The sequence below is a fragment of the Pseudopodoces humilis genome, chromosome 4, assembly GCF_049639895.1.
Source record: "Pseudopodoces humilis isolate 2021_Gansu_Grassland_sample_001 chromosome 4, ASM4963989v1, whole genome shotgun sequence".
Lineage (NCBI taxonomy): Eukaryota > Metazoa > Chordata > Aves > Passeriformes > Paridae > Pseudopodoces > Pseudopodoces humilis.
The window spans coordinates 67363045-67376819 of NC_142203.1; the positions used below are offsets into that span (position 1 = coordinate 67363045).

The window sequence follows — 13775 nt, forward strand, 5'->3', positions numbered from 1 at the left end:
ATCAGGAGGGACTGGAGTCAAACATCAAAGTCCTTGCCTTGTAATAATCCAGTAATAAACACTCCTGCACTCTGGCTTTACTTTTTCTTCTCAATTTTCAAAAGTTTCATAGGTTAGGATGTATCATTAGATGTTTCTGCAAGTTTCTGGGTTGAGAATGTGGTGGCTTACTTGAAAGGTGAGATTTGCAGGAAGGACCTGTCTAGGTATAGGCTGAAAAAGACCTAATCTAATATGAAAAGGAATCCAGTTTATTTAAACTGCACGTGATTGAAGTTTGAATATTTTTCCGTTGACACATGAGAAAATCCAGAGTATTCCTGTAACAGTATTCTACTTTAATATTTTTTTAGCATTTACTATTTTTGGGCATCTTGTTTTTATCTGTTTAGTATTATTACTATGTTTCCTGATGGCATCAACTTGAGAGGGGCTGTTGTCTTCTTGAAGTCATAGAAGCCCAGCAGAGAGACCTTGACAAATCAGAGGGCTGGACATCACCAAGTGCATGAAGTTTAACAAGGGAAAGTGCCAGATTCTGCAGTTGGGATGAGGCATCCCCTGGTTGTGGGGGGAGTGAGATTCTAAAGATGCCTCAGGCACATGAAGGGATTGTCTGGAGTGTCCTGTGCAGGGCCAGGAGTTGGGCTTGATGATCCTTGTGGTTCCCTTCTACCAGAGGTTATGGTTACAGAATATGATAGGTTATGATTCTATGATTTCTGAGGGATGACTGGTAAGAGGGATGAATGTCTCCTAAAATTATTTTGTCTTCAGAATGTCTTCAAAATATTTTATCCATCTATTTCTTTTACTGCATCTGAAATTCCTTTGTTACCGATTTTAGAGATATCTGAAAAGTGAAACTCCCACTTTTGGTTATTAAATCTATTGTTTGTCTGTATGATACATAGAAAATAGCCTTCTCTGAATGCACTCTTGTCAAGTGGAGCTGGGTCATGTCTTTAACCAGAATTTTTAAAACAGGTTGGTCTGTAGAAGCAGTGAAAATCAATACATGACAGTACGTGTGAAAACCATTTAGTAAGGAAAATGGAGGGTTTGTGTTTTAGTAATTTGCTAATTATTAAGAATTTTATTGAATCATGTTGTTGACTGAACCAAAATTCGGTTTTGTGTTTCAGGATTGTTTGGTGTCTTGGAATCTGAACATGAGGAAAAAAATTGAATGTGTTCTCAGCTTAACCATCATTCTTGTATTCCAGAATTGTGGAGGTTTTTGTCTCTCTTGTTTGATAAGTCCATTGACAGGGGAAAAGATTGAAACTATTACTGAAGAGTTATTCAAGCAGGACACCTTAACCCTGAACATTTTATTTTCAGTTTGGGCTAAGGCCACACATTTCCTTGCCAAAAGAAATTGATTTGGGACTTGCCAAAGAATGCTGACAGAGAAGCTGGACTTGATTTTTGTTTATGTCTGTCTAGCATTGTGCAGTACTGTAGTGTCATGGAGTATGAGATTTTCTTAGAGGTAATAAGCTGATAGCTATTAAGAGCTAATAAACGGAAATGTATATATTGAATGTATATTGGAAAGTAAAAATTGCTGGGTCATTCAAGCATATGCATAATTTGACTGTGTCAGCTTGTCTTTTTTGAGACTTACTGCCTGCTGCAGCTTGTGCTGTGATTACATTCAGGATGATATAAATTACAGTGACCTGCATTGGAAAGAAAATAACTGATTTTTTTGGTTCCCTGAAGATGAAAATGGATCAGTACATATAAGATACCTCTGGTGAGAGCAGTCTACTTTTACCTTAAGAATTCAATATATTTTGGGCATTCCAGCCCCTCTTCAATGAATGCTGCAATAGCTTTTCCTTTTCCTTGTTTTCTGTAATTGTCTTCTGTTTGCATTTTCCCCACATTCTTATAAGTATGTTTAGTTAGGCTGGCAGAAAGACTTTTAATTGGTTCTCCCTGGACTTCAAGGTGCTTTATATGTTTAGTCTGTCTAAGGCTACTGAAGCTGAATCAGGGGTTCACAGAAGTCTGTATAATGACCTAGCTGAGGTGTTGCAGATGATGGCTGGCTGCAGAAGAGGAGTTCTAGTATTGACCAGCATTTCTGTTTGTCATTGAAAACTTGGAAAGTTTATGGACTTTTTTGAATTTTGTGTTTTTGTGTTACAAGACCAGTTTGCCTGCTATTATGCTGTGAAGCTTCTTGTAACAGTATGCTGGAAAGAAAGACTTCCTTTTTTTTTTTTTTTTTAAATAGGGTTCCTTATTTCTAAGGGATAATCTAAAAATTATGTAATTGAAGTTTTTGACTGAAAAAGTCAGATGGCAGATTTGTTGAACAAATATGTTACAAAACACTCTCAGTATTAAATTAAGCATCTATAGCATCAGTCTTGCTGACTCAGACCCTGTTCAAGAGATGCATAAGTGTATTAGTTGTTCCTTATAGAGCGATGATGTTCCTAAATAAATTAGTAACTTTTAACAGCTTTTCATATCTAAAGAATCCATAAACTTATTGCTGTTTTATTGCCTAGTAACTCAGTTACTGACTTTGATTTGTCTGAGATATCTGCTTGTAGTTGTGTTATCACAAAGAAGAGGTTTACTTACTGCAGCTGTGTCAGAGCATTTATCTTTCTGCAATCAGCAATTCCAATCAGCAGTTTCACCTTCAGCTAGAAAGGATAGGAACAGAATCATGTACAGGTGTTAGAAGACAATGCTCCATACTGTTCTTTGTTCTCTCCTAGTGCTGTCAGCTGGTATCTCCATTTAATCCAAGAGGATGTAGTGTTTTGGTGGTAGATGGATGCTGGTGACAGATGCATTTGGAATACTTAAAATTAGGCTTTTGGTTCAATGGAATGAATTGAAATTCTACATTAAAACACTATTTATAGTAAACGAAGTACTTTTGTTATCCTTTCTCTATATATTCTGCTTCTATTCTGTACTTTGCCTATTTGGATTTGGGAGTAGCTTTAAGGAGACGTGTTGTAAGAATTCTTCAGGTGATGTAAGTGCTTTCAAAAATTCAAAGTAATGTTAGTAGTTGTAGAGAGACTGCATAAGGAGTATATTAAGGTTCTGTTTGTCTTTTTTGAAAATATGATAGTCCAATGTCTTTCATTCCATTTGTACTCTTCATTAAAATCAAAATACTTTTAGGCAGTATTTGTTTCATGAGCAATCATAGCTGTGAAGCAGATTAAAGTTGTAAAGTTGCTTGTGACCAATTCCTACATTGGAGATAGGATGCAGGGGGAAGGAAGCAGACGTCTTTGATATGAAAACTGTGGCAGACCAAAGTTCCGAATAACTCTTCACCTGCTGCAGAGCAGGTGTATGCTCTTAATCCTTTCCCTTCTATTCTCCCCAGCTGTCTTTCTCTTCATCACAAAACTGCTTCTTCAGGGAGGAACTCATTGACTAAAAAAGCGACAATTCTGTCACAATTGTGATTAAGTCCATTATGGAGTACAATTTGCCACAGCTTCTATTTCAGGATAAGTTCTCTCTGCTTGTCTTTTGCAGTAGGTTTCAAATGGGTGACAGATGATGATTTTATATTATTATGTTCTTTCTGTGCTTTGTGTAGGCTAATAATAGGCTAGTAAGAAAGCTGGAAAAACTTGCTGTTGCTTCAGAGAATAGAAAGGGATGCTATTGCTTCCTTGTCAGATTTAAATAGTATAACTTCTAATTTATGATCATCAGAGTAGTCATTGCTGAAGTCCGAAATGGGGAGCTGAAGGTAATGATGAATAGTGCATGATACCTTAAGCTTTATGCTTTTTGTCTTTTCTGAGTATATTTTGGTCATGAATGACTTCAGCACAGGTATCCCAATAATGTACAATTTTTCCCCCCATTTCTTTGTCCCAGAGGCTAAGTTGTAGGTGAAACTATTCAGGTCATAAAAACTATTCAGGGTTTGAATGCAGTTTATCTATTGAGGTGTGGATTGTCAAGGAATGGGATGCTGTTACATTTTGCTATCTGTCCCAACCACATTCCTTCCCTTTTCCACACTGTCTCTGAAATTTGTGCACCTGCATTCACATGAATCAGGTGAGGAAAGTGGTCATTAGCTCTCAGAAAGATCACTTGCTCATCTGGCTGATTACAGAAATGCTGCTGTGGGCTCAGGGGAGAGAACAGCAATGTGCTTCCATTGACTAAAGTAATACTTTGTCTTCAGCAGCAGTTCAGGCTTTAGACTGCTTCCTTGGGTTTAGTCCTCAAATGGCTAGAAATGAAGATATGGGGAAGGAGGTACTTTCTCCAGTTACATGCAAGGTTTTGTGCAAGGCTAAAATGAGCTGTGGTGACACTGATTTGAAAGGTCAGTTAAACTGAAATGAATATCTCCAAGGTAAAAAGTGGTGATTCACAAGGGCTGCTTGTGCTGGGAAAGTAATTGAGCACCAGGGTGTCATTTTGTCCTGTTTCTTTTCCTGCTGTTTTCCCCCTGGTGTTTGTCTTTGCCACTCTTAGCACATTTGCCCAAGAAAAGAAAAAGAAAAGAAATCTGAATTTGTGTATGTAGAGAACCTGAGTCTTTCTCAGAATTAGCTACACACAGTGAGCATGCAGGTACAGTTTTCCTCTGACACTGCTGTGTAAGTGCTAGATGTAAGTAGACTCTTTGTAATTATGCAATCCAAAATGAAAAGCAGCTCATACATAATTTATACCAGCAAATGACTCAATTTACCGTGTCCAGTCCTACAGGTGATCTGAACTGACTTTGAAAAGTTTTTTTTCCAAGTTTCACATTCACTTTAGTCAGTCCATCTCAGACTTAGATCTCTTGATAGCTGTTTCCTCTTATGCTCATTTTACAGTAGAAATGGATGTTGTGTGTTTTACGTGTCTCCAAACTGTGTATTTGTTATTCTGGCACGTGTATTTGGCAAGGGCCCCTAATTGGACCTGCAGATAATTGTCACCAGTAACTTTCCTGATGCCAGCAAGCATGAAGTATTGTCCACTGTGTGTGTCAACTGTGATTTGTGAGAACATATACACAGTCTGCCACACACTGGAAAGAATAGACAGGAAAAAGGAAAAAAACACCTGTTTGGGAAAGCTCTTGTTTGTATATAAACAAACCAATAGTTTGGTGTCTCAGAGCTTTTATATTGCTACCCTCAACAAAGTGTTCAAGTGCCATCTATGCAGAAGTAATGAAAGTAGCAGCAAACTCCAGTAAGTTTGGGAAGTCTAATTTTTCTTATTTTTCATTGTCTAGGTAGAGTTTGTTGCAATTTTTTTTCCCTTAAATACTATTCTGATAGAGAACAGAGTATCAGGAAATCCAGAATTTACTGTTCACTAATGTGAAAGCTTTCTTTAACCTGGATTGTGCCTCCCAGCTGAGAAACCCAGAAGCTAAGGATCTGATGTCTTCTGTCAAGACTCTAAGGTGTATTACCTCAGAGCTGGTATTCCCAAATTCTGCAGGAGTTGTAATTGTTCACTTCTGCTTTCTGTTAGTTGGCCAGCTTCCTTCTGATTGAGCTGCCATGTCTGGAAAGAGTTTAACTAACATTTTGTTTTGTCTGTACATGAAATTTCAGAAATTGAGTTATTTACCAAGTTTCAAAGTCCTTTTGTTTGTGTCTTTCGTGAAAGAAGAATTTGGAATTTCCTGAGAACAGAAATTCAGGAGTTTGGGTAGCTGTAGTGATGTTTCTCCTTTAGAAGGTTCCCTTCAATTGTTTGGTTTTTTTCATTTGTTTACTACAGATGTTTTTGTTTTGTGTTTTGGTAGAGTTGTGCTTTTGTGCTAGGTGAGGGTCTAAGGAGTACTATTAAGTTTGAATGCAAAACGAAAAGGCTTTTAATAAGAGAAGCATAGACTGAGCAATGTTATGTGCATTATCCCAGAGAAACTTCTGTTGTGCTTCCTCATAAATATAAATTGAGTCTGAGTCAGGGCCAAAACTTTGACCTAACACTGACCTGTGATACTAAATATGAGGCTGTGTGGGTCTGAGGATGGGCCTGAGGGGCCTGTCATGCTAAAATAAAGAAACACTTAATTTTTTTGGCAAGTAGGCATCCACAGGAACCCACAAGTTCTCTTCACATACCATTACATGACTTTATGATGCTTATTTGAAATAAGCTGATTTCCAATGGCAATGGCTCTGTGATCTGCAAAGTAATCTGCAATAGCTTGAGACTCTTTGGATTAGAATGCGTTGGCAGCTACAGTCTGTGTTCTGTAAACAGCTGCCCTTAACCATATGAGTTAAACACATAATATTTATTTATATTACCATATGTGTATTTTGAAGCCTCAGAGTTATAACTCTGCAACCATTTTTCTCTTCTTTCTCTTGAATTTGCAGTGTTTTCATGACTCTGCCCTTCTCCTTTCTTGGCTGTGCCAGGTTTAGTAGAACTGCTGTTCACCTATTCTGAATTAACTGAAGAAGTGGAGAGAGAATGTATATTTCTGTAGTGGGAAGATATTTTTAGCAACTCTGATATGTATAACAAAGTATTATTGAGTAAAAGATTACCCATTCTTTTCTGAGTCTTTTGTTCTGTATTTTATTGAGAAAGTTTTTTTTTTCTTTTTAAAAAATTTGTAATCCATTAGGAATTACTTCTCTGTCTACATGAATTTAAGATGACATCTACAACTTAATTGTATTTTTGCAGTGTTACTGCTGGGTAACTTTAAATTGCACTTGGGGAACAGAAAATAGTCATGTTCTTTCAGTGGGGTCTTTCTGGTTTCTTTTAGTTATTTTTTGTTCATTTGTTTCAAATGGAGTTAGTGTGACTGTAGCCTGGAGAGTTATTGATCTGTGAAGGTTTGCGGTGTGTGTTTAGGTGAAATGATTCTGAAGTTTTTTGCAAGTCTTAAACCAGTCTTAATTGTGTAGAAATTATTAACATACTTGGCACCAAGTATCTTCAGGCACATCTGATCATGTTTGTCTTCTTGCTCTGATTTTTTATACATACTTATGAAGTTATAGTCGTGGCTGCAGTGCCATGTTGGATCAGAGATGAGGTATTAGTCTTTTTTTTAAAAAAAAACAAACTACAAACAACCTTTAGAATTTTGAAGTCTCTCAACTAACTTAATGGCTCTAAAGAGACTAAGTAGAAGAAGGAAGTGGAAGGTAAGGTAGTTTTGGTAATTGGCCTTTGTTATACAATAGACTATTTAACAGGTGGGAGTTTCAAGTGATTAATGAATAACTGAACAGGAATACCTGTGTGAGCTGGAAGTGGGTAAAAGGCAAGGTAATAGAGAAAGAGAAGGAATGCCAGGAGCTGATGGGAAAGAAATGGCCTAATGAACATGGATTTTAAATAACTTATTCTTTAAGAGGAAAGAGGATGGTAGTCTCAGCTCTGTGCTTTGCCATACCTGGGTGGAAAGTCTGAGCTTTTAAAGTTAATATGGTAACAAGTATTTGGTGTAAACTTTATTCTTATTTCCTTTTATGCTTATCTAGCAAAACTAGTTTTTAGCTGAAAGTTTCTAGGTCAGGTCTGATGAAAAATGCTTTTGTGCTGTGTTTGTGTAAATAAACATGACAGTTGTAAACAGTCTTTTGATCTTTGAGTCATTGTAGCTTTAAAATTTTGTCTTGCAAGCTTTTCATACCTTGAAGTGTGATTGCTGTCAGATAAAAATAATCTCCTGCTTTGTAAGTCTTACCCCCTTCTGCTTAACAACTTCAATGGAATAAGTATTTCTTTGAGTTAGAAAGTTTACAAAGCTGTAAGACTTGCAGGAAGATGAATAAAGTAAAAATACTTGGTATTGTGTTTGTAAGAAAACTGGTGCTCTTATTAAATACAGAATGAGTTGCATTTCTGAATAGTGGTGTTTGATCTTCAGTCAAGTATTTCGAGACTGCTAGGAATTTGGAATAAATGAAGTTTTAAAAGCCATATCCCTGTTTTGTTTCATGTGCTGTAATGAGCAGTGGCCAAGTCACATTCAGGGAGACAGTGGGATCAGGATGACAGTTCCCCCAGTGAACATTGACTTCATTCTAGTCCATATGTAGTTTACAGATCAGTTGCTCTCTGTCAAACTCCATTACTGATCTTGTTCTTTTAAAAGATTTTTTAAAAACTTCTGCCTTCCTGTTAAAACAATTGCATGCAAAAACAGAAAAGAAATTGACTACTGACTCCTAACCTGTGAGCAAGCTAACCTGTGAGCTATCTTTTAGCTTGTTTCCTTTACAAACAGTGCGTTATTCTATATTGCCATTCCACCTCTTCATAAATTACTACTCTCCACCCCTTTGTTTCTTTTTTGTGCACCTTTTCTAGTTATGCTGTATACCATTTAAGGTATAAAATGTTTGGAATGCCAAAAATAAGCATCTCCCATTCAGTTCTAGTTACTCCAGGAAGATGGAATTTATTTACAGGATGATTTAATTAGACTGTTGTGTGCTAAACTGATAATCTGTGAAGGTTCCTTCAGTTGTCTGATATCTTTGCAGTAGGTGTCAAAACTGACCAGTTCATCTACAAGAACAATCTGGAAAGATCAGCTTAGTGGATTGAAAAGAATTTATTTCCTAACTCTCTTAATAGCTGTGCAATTTCTGTGTGTGGAAATATAATGTTCCTTCTCTAGAGGATCACCTGTGAACTTTGAACCTGGGGGGCAGAAGGAAAATAAGATGGTGGTGGCAACAGGATACATTCTCATGACTTCACTGTAATTTAACCCACCAAAACAAGCAGCTCCATTTATGAAGGATATAATCTTTTTGAGCTGTCTTTCAGGATTAGTTGGTTAAAAACTGTTGGGTGGTTGTGCAGTCTCCATCCTTGGAAGAGCGAGACATGCTTGATTAGAGCCCTGAGCAACTTGACCTAACTTCATAACTGAATGTGCTTGCAGCAGGAGGTTGGACTAGAGACTCATGTGGTCACTTTCAATCTGAATTATTTTACAAGCCTGTATTTCTCTGCAACCCTTAGCCTATGGCCATCCATGTTAACTACTGGAACAGAGCAGTTTGCATCTGCTAATTGGTGCTGGGAGTGGTGTAGTTAAGGTCACTTCATTGAAAAATAGTAATTTTAAAAATAAATGCAGCTTTCATTGCTAAAAACCGGGAAAAAGCTCAGCACTTTAACTGTTGGCATAATAATATGAAATTTTCTATGAATATAAAGAAGTGTAAATTCATTGTGCAGTAGATGTTTAGTTTGTGTATGTATTGTCTGACTTCAGAAATCATTATGTAAAGAGACTGATTGGAAATAGAATATGGGAGTCATATCTCTTCACACTCAAGCAAATACTGCACATTATTGTGTGTGTTATCTGGCAAAAAATGTCTGGTGCCAACCAAAATCTTAATTACGGAATGGCATTATAGGAGTAGCTGATACTTGTGAAGTATCAGCTGTAGGGTAGAAGGCTGATTAGATAACTTCTCAAATGCCTTTCCAAACTTATATTTAGAATGTTTAAATAAGTATATGGGATCTATTTCAGTAATTACCTTAGGGATTCAGGGCTTTTGTAGACTTTTCATAAGTATTGGCCACCTAAATAATACAGCTCTTGAAAATAGCTAAGTGCAAAATTGAAGCAAGTATTCTCACATTCCTGGGAATCTGTAATTGATGGCATTAGTTAGAGACTGGGTTGTAAATTTAGTGGACTTAGAGTATGTGCATTTTATGTCTTTATACATTGGCAGCTTTCATCTGCAAAAGCAATAAAATGGACTTGTTCTTGATTTAAGCTAGTCTTGGTTATTGGTTAAGACAAATTTGTGAAAAGCGAAACTCTCTTCTGCTCTTTCCCCGCCTTGTCTTTTGTACAGCGTCTTTCTCTGAAGTATCCCAAAGTTGGTGTTTTCAGAAGCACTTCACTGGAGGACTTTGGAAAGATCTTTATGAATCATATCAAACATTTCTCACAACATTTCTCAATGATTTTGCTTTGTCTTAGATACTCAAACATTAAAAAAATATGCAAGAACATTGTTGGCTACTCCATATAAAAGAGAATTCTTTTTGTAAGATTTTTTTTTGGTTATAACTGTTGAACAATGGAGTACAAAAATTAATAGTTGTGTTTCTAGCTACCGATGAGGAAATGTATTGCGTCAAGTGGTCTGTTCTGCCATTTAAGCAGATAGTTGTCAATGCAGAAATAGAGATAAATCACGGTAGGTGTGGTGTGCTTTGTAGAATAAATGTGGCTTGCAGTTTTGCAGTTTGTATAAGAACTATGCTTCAAGCTGTAAAAGCACATATTTTCAAAGGTTTTAAATGAGGAAATAGTAGCTGTTATAAGTATTTCTTTGAAAACTTTTGTTTTTTAGTTAACTGTGTTCAAGCCAAAAAAATCTGTTCTGTGATTTGTGCTGATTGCCACGTTTGTGTTTTCCAGTATACTCCATAGTTGACTTAATATCCATTTTTAGTTTATTATTGCTTTCTCAGTGCCATGTTGTTTATGCATGTAAAAAAATCGTCTTAATGTTTCTTGGTCACTCATAAGGCCGTGTGATGTCAGTAATACCAAATGCTTGATGTCTTAAAAATATCATAAGTTTATTTTGACTGTGTATAAGGCTACACTTTATACCTCACAGCTCTTGTTATCTCCCTCTTTCATTCTGTATCATTTTCCTGGGGATTCCCAGTTCTTCACAAGGCAGAGACTGTCAAAACTAACAGAGGATGAGAGTGTTTCTCTTTCATGTTTTCAAGGGCAGGAATGATAGTGACTAGTGATGTCACTTCAAAAGTGTGAAAGCCAGAGAACTGCTAGGAGAACACACAGCAAGGCCCTTTTTCTGTTTACTTTCAGGTGGAGATGGAAGATATTTTACTATCTTTCATTCTTCACAGGGTTACACATCATTCTGGAACGATTGCATCTCCTCGGGATTACGTGGCTGTATGTTAATTGAACTGGCATTGCGGGGGCGTCTCCAGCTGGAGGCCTGTGGAATGAGGCGCAAAAGTCTGCTAACGAGAAAGGTAAGTGCAGGAAAAAGATCACATTTACTTGTCATGATTCACACAATGCAGGAGCTATAAATTACAACTGGGTCTAATAAAAAGGATGTTTGGTTTTTTTTTAACATGAGGATGATGATTCTGAGTAATGACCTAAAGCGGATATGCAAATTTAGTAAGTGTTTTGGTGGTGAGATGAAGTGCTTTGGAACATCTCTGGTACCTGTTCTGTGCCCATGTTTGTTCTCTGGATGTGTTGCTGGTACTGTTGCCAGCCAGCTGTTGGCAGTGGCTCTGGCTGGGGTGCAGTGGCAGCAGTTACTGCCAGTGGCAGCAGCTGTAATCTGCCGAAGGAACTGGCTTTTGCAATGCTGGTGGGACGTGGGCTGAAGCGGAAAGGAAGGGATAACTGCCAGATGCCAGATGCATCCTGCAAGCCACCAGTTTGCTTCTGGTGTACACAATACAGCAATCTGTGCTTCCATTGCATGGTAGAGAAACCATCCTTGTTCTTGGGGCCCCTGAGACCACAAAACTATGTAGTTCAAGCATGAGGCCAGTGTGTTAAATTGGTTGTGCTCTCTGACCTTCAAGACAGCCAAATCTCTACTGTCCTTTATAGAACTAGGCTGAAGACTTGAGGCCTTTATTTTTTACTTTTACCACTGAATTTTCCCTTTGTACAAGATGTGCAAAGTCATACTCTCGGAAGAATTTTTGCTTCATCAGCGTTAGAGGATAGTTGTAAAATAAGCCTATTTGTCGCTCTAATTAGGAACGGCAAGAAGAACGACATAGACTCTCAAGGGAGTCAGAACAGGAGAATTCCTTAGTTTATTGCTTCAGTCTTGTTTTATAGACTGGTTCGTGGAAAGTACAGAAAGGAAACTCTTATTGGTTAGTAAACTGCTACATCATTGGTCAGTGGTCAATTGTCAGAGAACAACACTCTCTGACTTTCTCTTGCAAAGAAAACAAGAGCAGGAAAACACCTGGCACGGCTGTTTTCTGTCTCTAAGAATTGTTTTGATTTCTCCTTAAAACTTCCCAGGCTACTTTCTCAGGCTGGACTTGAGAAAGCTATGGGGCCTGCAGTTTCTGCAGGCTCCCTGCAGCCTGCTCCAAAGCTAGCATCCACACCTACTGAAAACCTGGTCAAATGTTGTCTGTCCACCACAAATAAATTCTCTTCTTGCCCATTTCCCTGTCAATATTATCTTTTACTAAATTTTAAGGCAAGCTTGTGAATTCCCCAACCTTCTCCCAGCTCCCTTCACTTCAGAAAAATCGAACCTCTGTTCCAACAAACAGTCTCTACTTCTTTTAGCCTCATTTAAGCATATTCAGCATTGATTAGTTCGCACATTTTTTTTTTCTCCAGAGCTTTTGGCTTCTTAGGCATTCAGTAATCTTCTTAGGCATTCAGTCAGGAGTTATTTTCATTCTGTGAAAACCTTGTCAGTTCTATCTACTTAAAATATTAACTGTGAGGTTGCTGGTTTTTTTAAGGAAAATGGAAAAATATCCTGTATGTACATTCACTTAAGAATACAAGCAAAATTATTGGTCTGTGCTGTGATTGGTTTTTATTTGATTGTGACTGGGTGTTTTTTGTTAAGTTTTACCATTGGTAAAATGTGGTTACAGTTTTCCAAATGTGGTTTTGGGATTGGGTAGATATATTTGTTTAAGGTGATCTAAAATCTGCACAATTTTTCTGCTGTTGTAAGATATTTGAGTTACTTTTCAGTTTTTAGGCAGGCAGGTTCTATAAAAATAGGCATTGATTTAAAATTTAAATGAAGGCTGTTTTCTGCTTAAGTACTTTCGTGCAAATAAAATCCCTAACTGCACCACATCCATCAATTTAGAAATCATTCTTGTGAATGACTTCTGTTGTTTTGCTCCTTATCTGAAGTTTTCCATTTACACTAAATTTCACTCTTGTTTCTGTGTTGGCCAGATTTAAGTGTCTCTACTCTTCCACTACTCTGTCAAGTGTCCTCCTTGTCCTGCTTCTACAGGCTTTGCTCCCCATGCCCTTAGCTTTGGCTGTGAGATAAATACTGTCCCTAATAAGTGGAAAGAGCTGTCTAATAATACATCCAAGGCTGTGATTCAGGGGCAAAAAGTAATTTACTTTGATCAGTTCAGTTTTTACTGGAACCACTCTCTTGATCTTGTCATCAGGTGGGACACAAGTGATAAGGTGAGGACAAGAAGAGGGTAGAACAAGTTTTTTGGGCAGTAGCACAGATTTAAAGCCAGCTAACTGTGGCTTTGATCATATACTTAACTTGAAAGAATGATAGCTACAATGATTTCCACTTAAAGCCTTAAATCAGGTTGAGCTCTGCTGATAGTATGTTGTACTTCAGAATGGATCGAGATGCATTAAATCTATGATTGAATGCCATAGAGAGTCAAATGAGACTGAGAGAAGAGTGGACAAGGATTTGATGGACCTTAGTTAAACTTTGTAAGTGGATATGATCTGTTACACATTGCAACATCCTTGTACATTTGGCTTAAGAGTATGTACTTGTTGCACCATTTTGGAGTTCTGTCTACTGGGATCAATATTAGAAGCAAAGAAATTAATGCTGAGGTTTGCAAGTGGTTATTGAGAATAAGATGGTACTCTACATTGCCTTACAGGCTCAGAGAGCAAACCAAATAGATAGTTATTAAAAGCAAAAGGAATCCCAACAAATCTTTGGCAGATTTACTTCAGTATTTTATTGCAAACAATTCTGAGCAATTCATGCAAAAGTAAATTTTTGTAATAAAACTAGAAA

General features: G+C 37.3%; 1 protein-coding gene across 1 annotated transcript in view; it reads left to right on the forward strand.

Moving 5' to 3' along the window:
• The window catches only part of GOLPH3 (golgi phosphoprotein 3), a 31312-nt gene that overhangs the window by 8426 nt on the left and 9111 nt on the right, over window positions 1-13775 (forward strand). The window contains exon 2 of the mRNA XM_005527995.3: window positions 10867-10998. Within this exon, the coding sequence (XP_005528052.2) occupies window positions 10867-10998 (132 nt within the window). The remainder of the gene's footprint in view (window positions 1-10866; window positions 10999-13775) is intronic.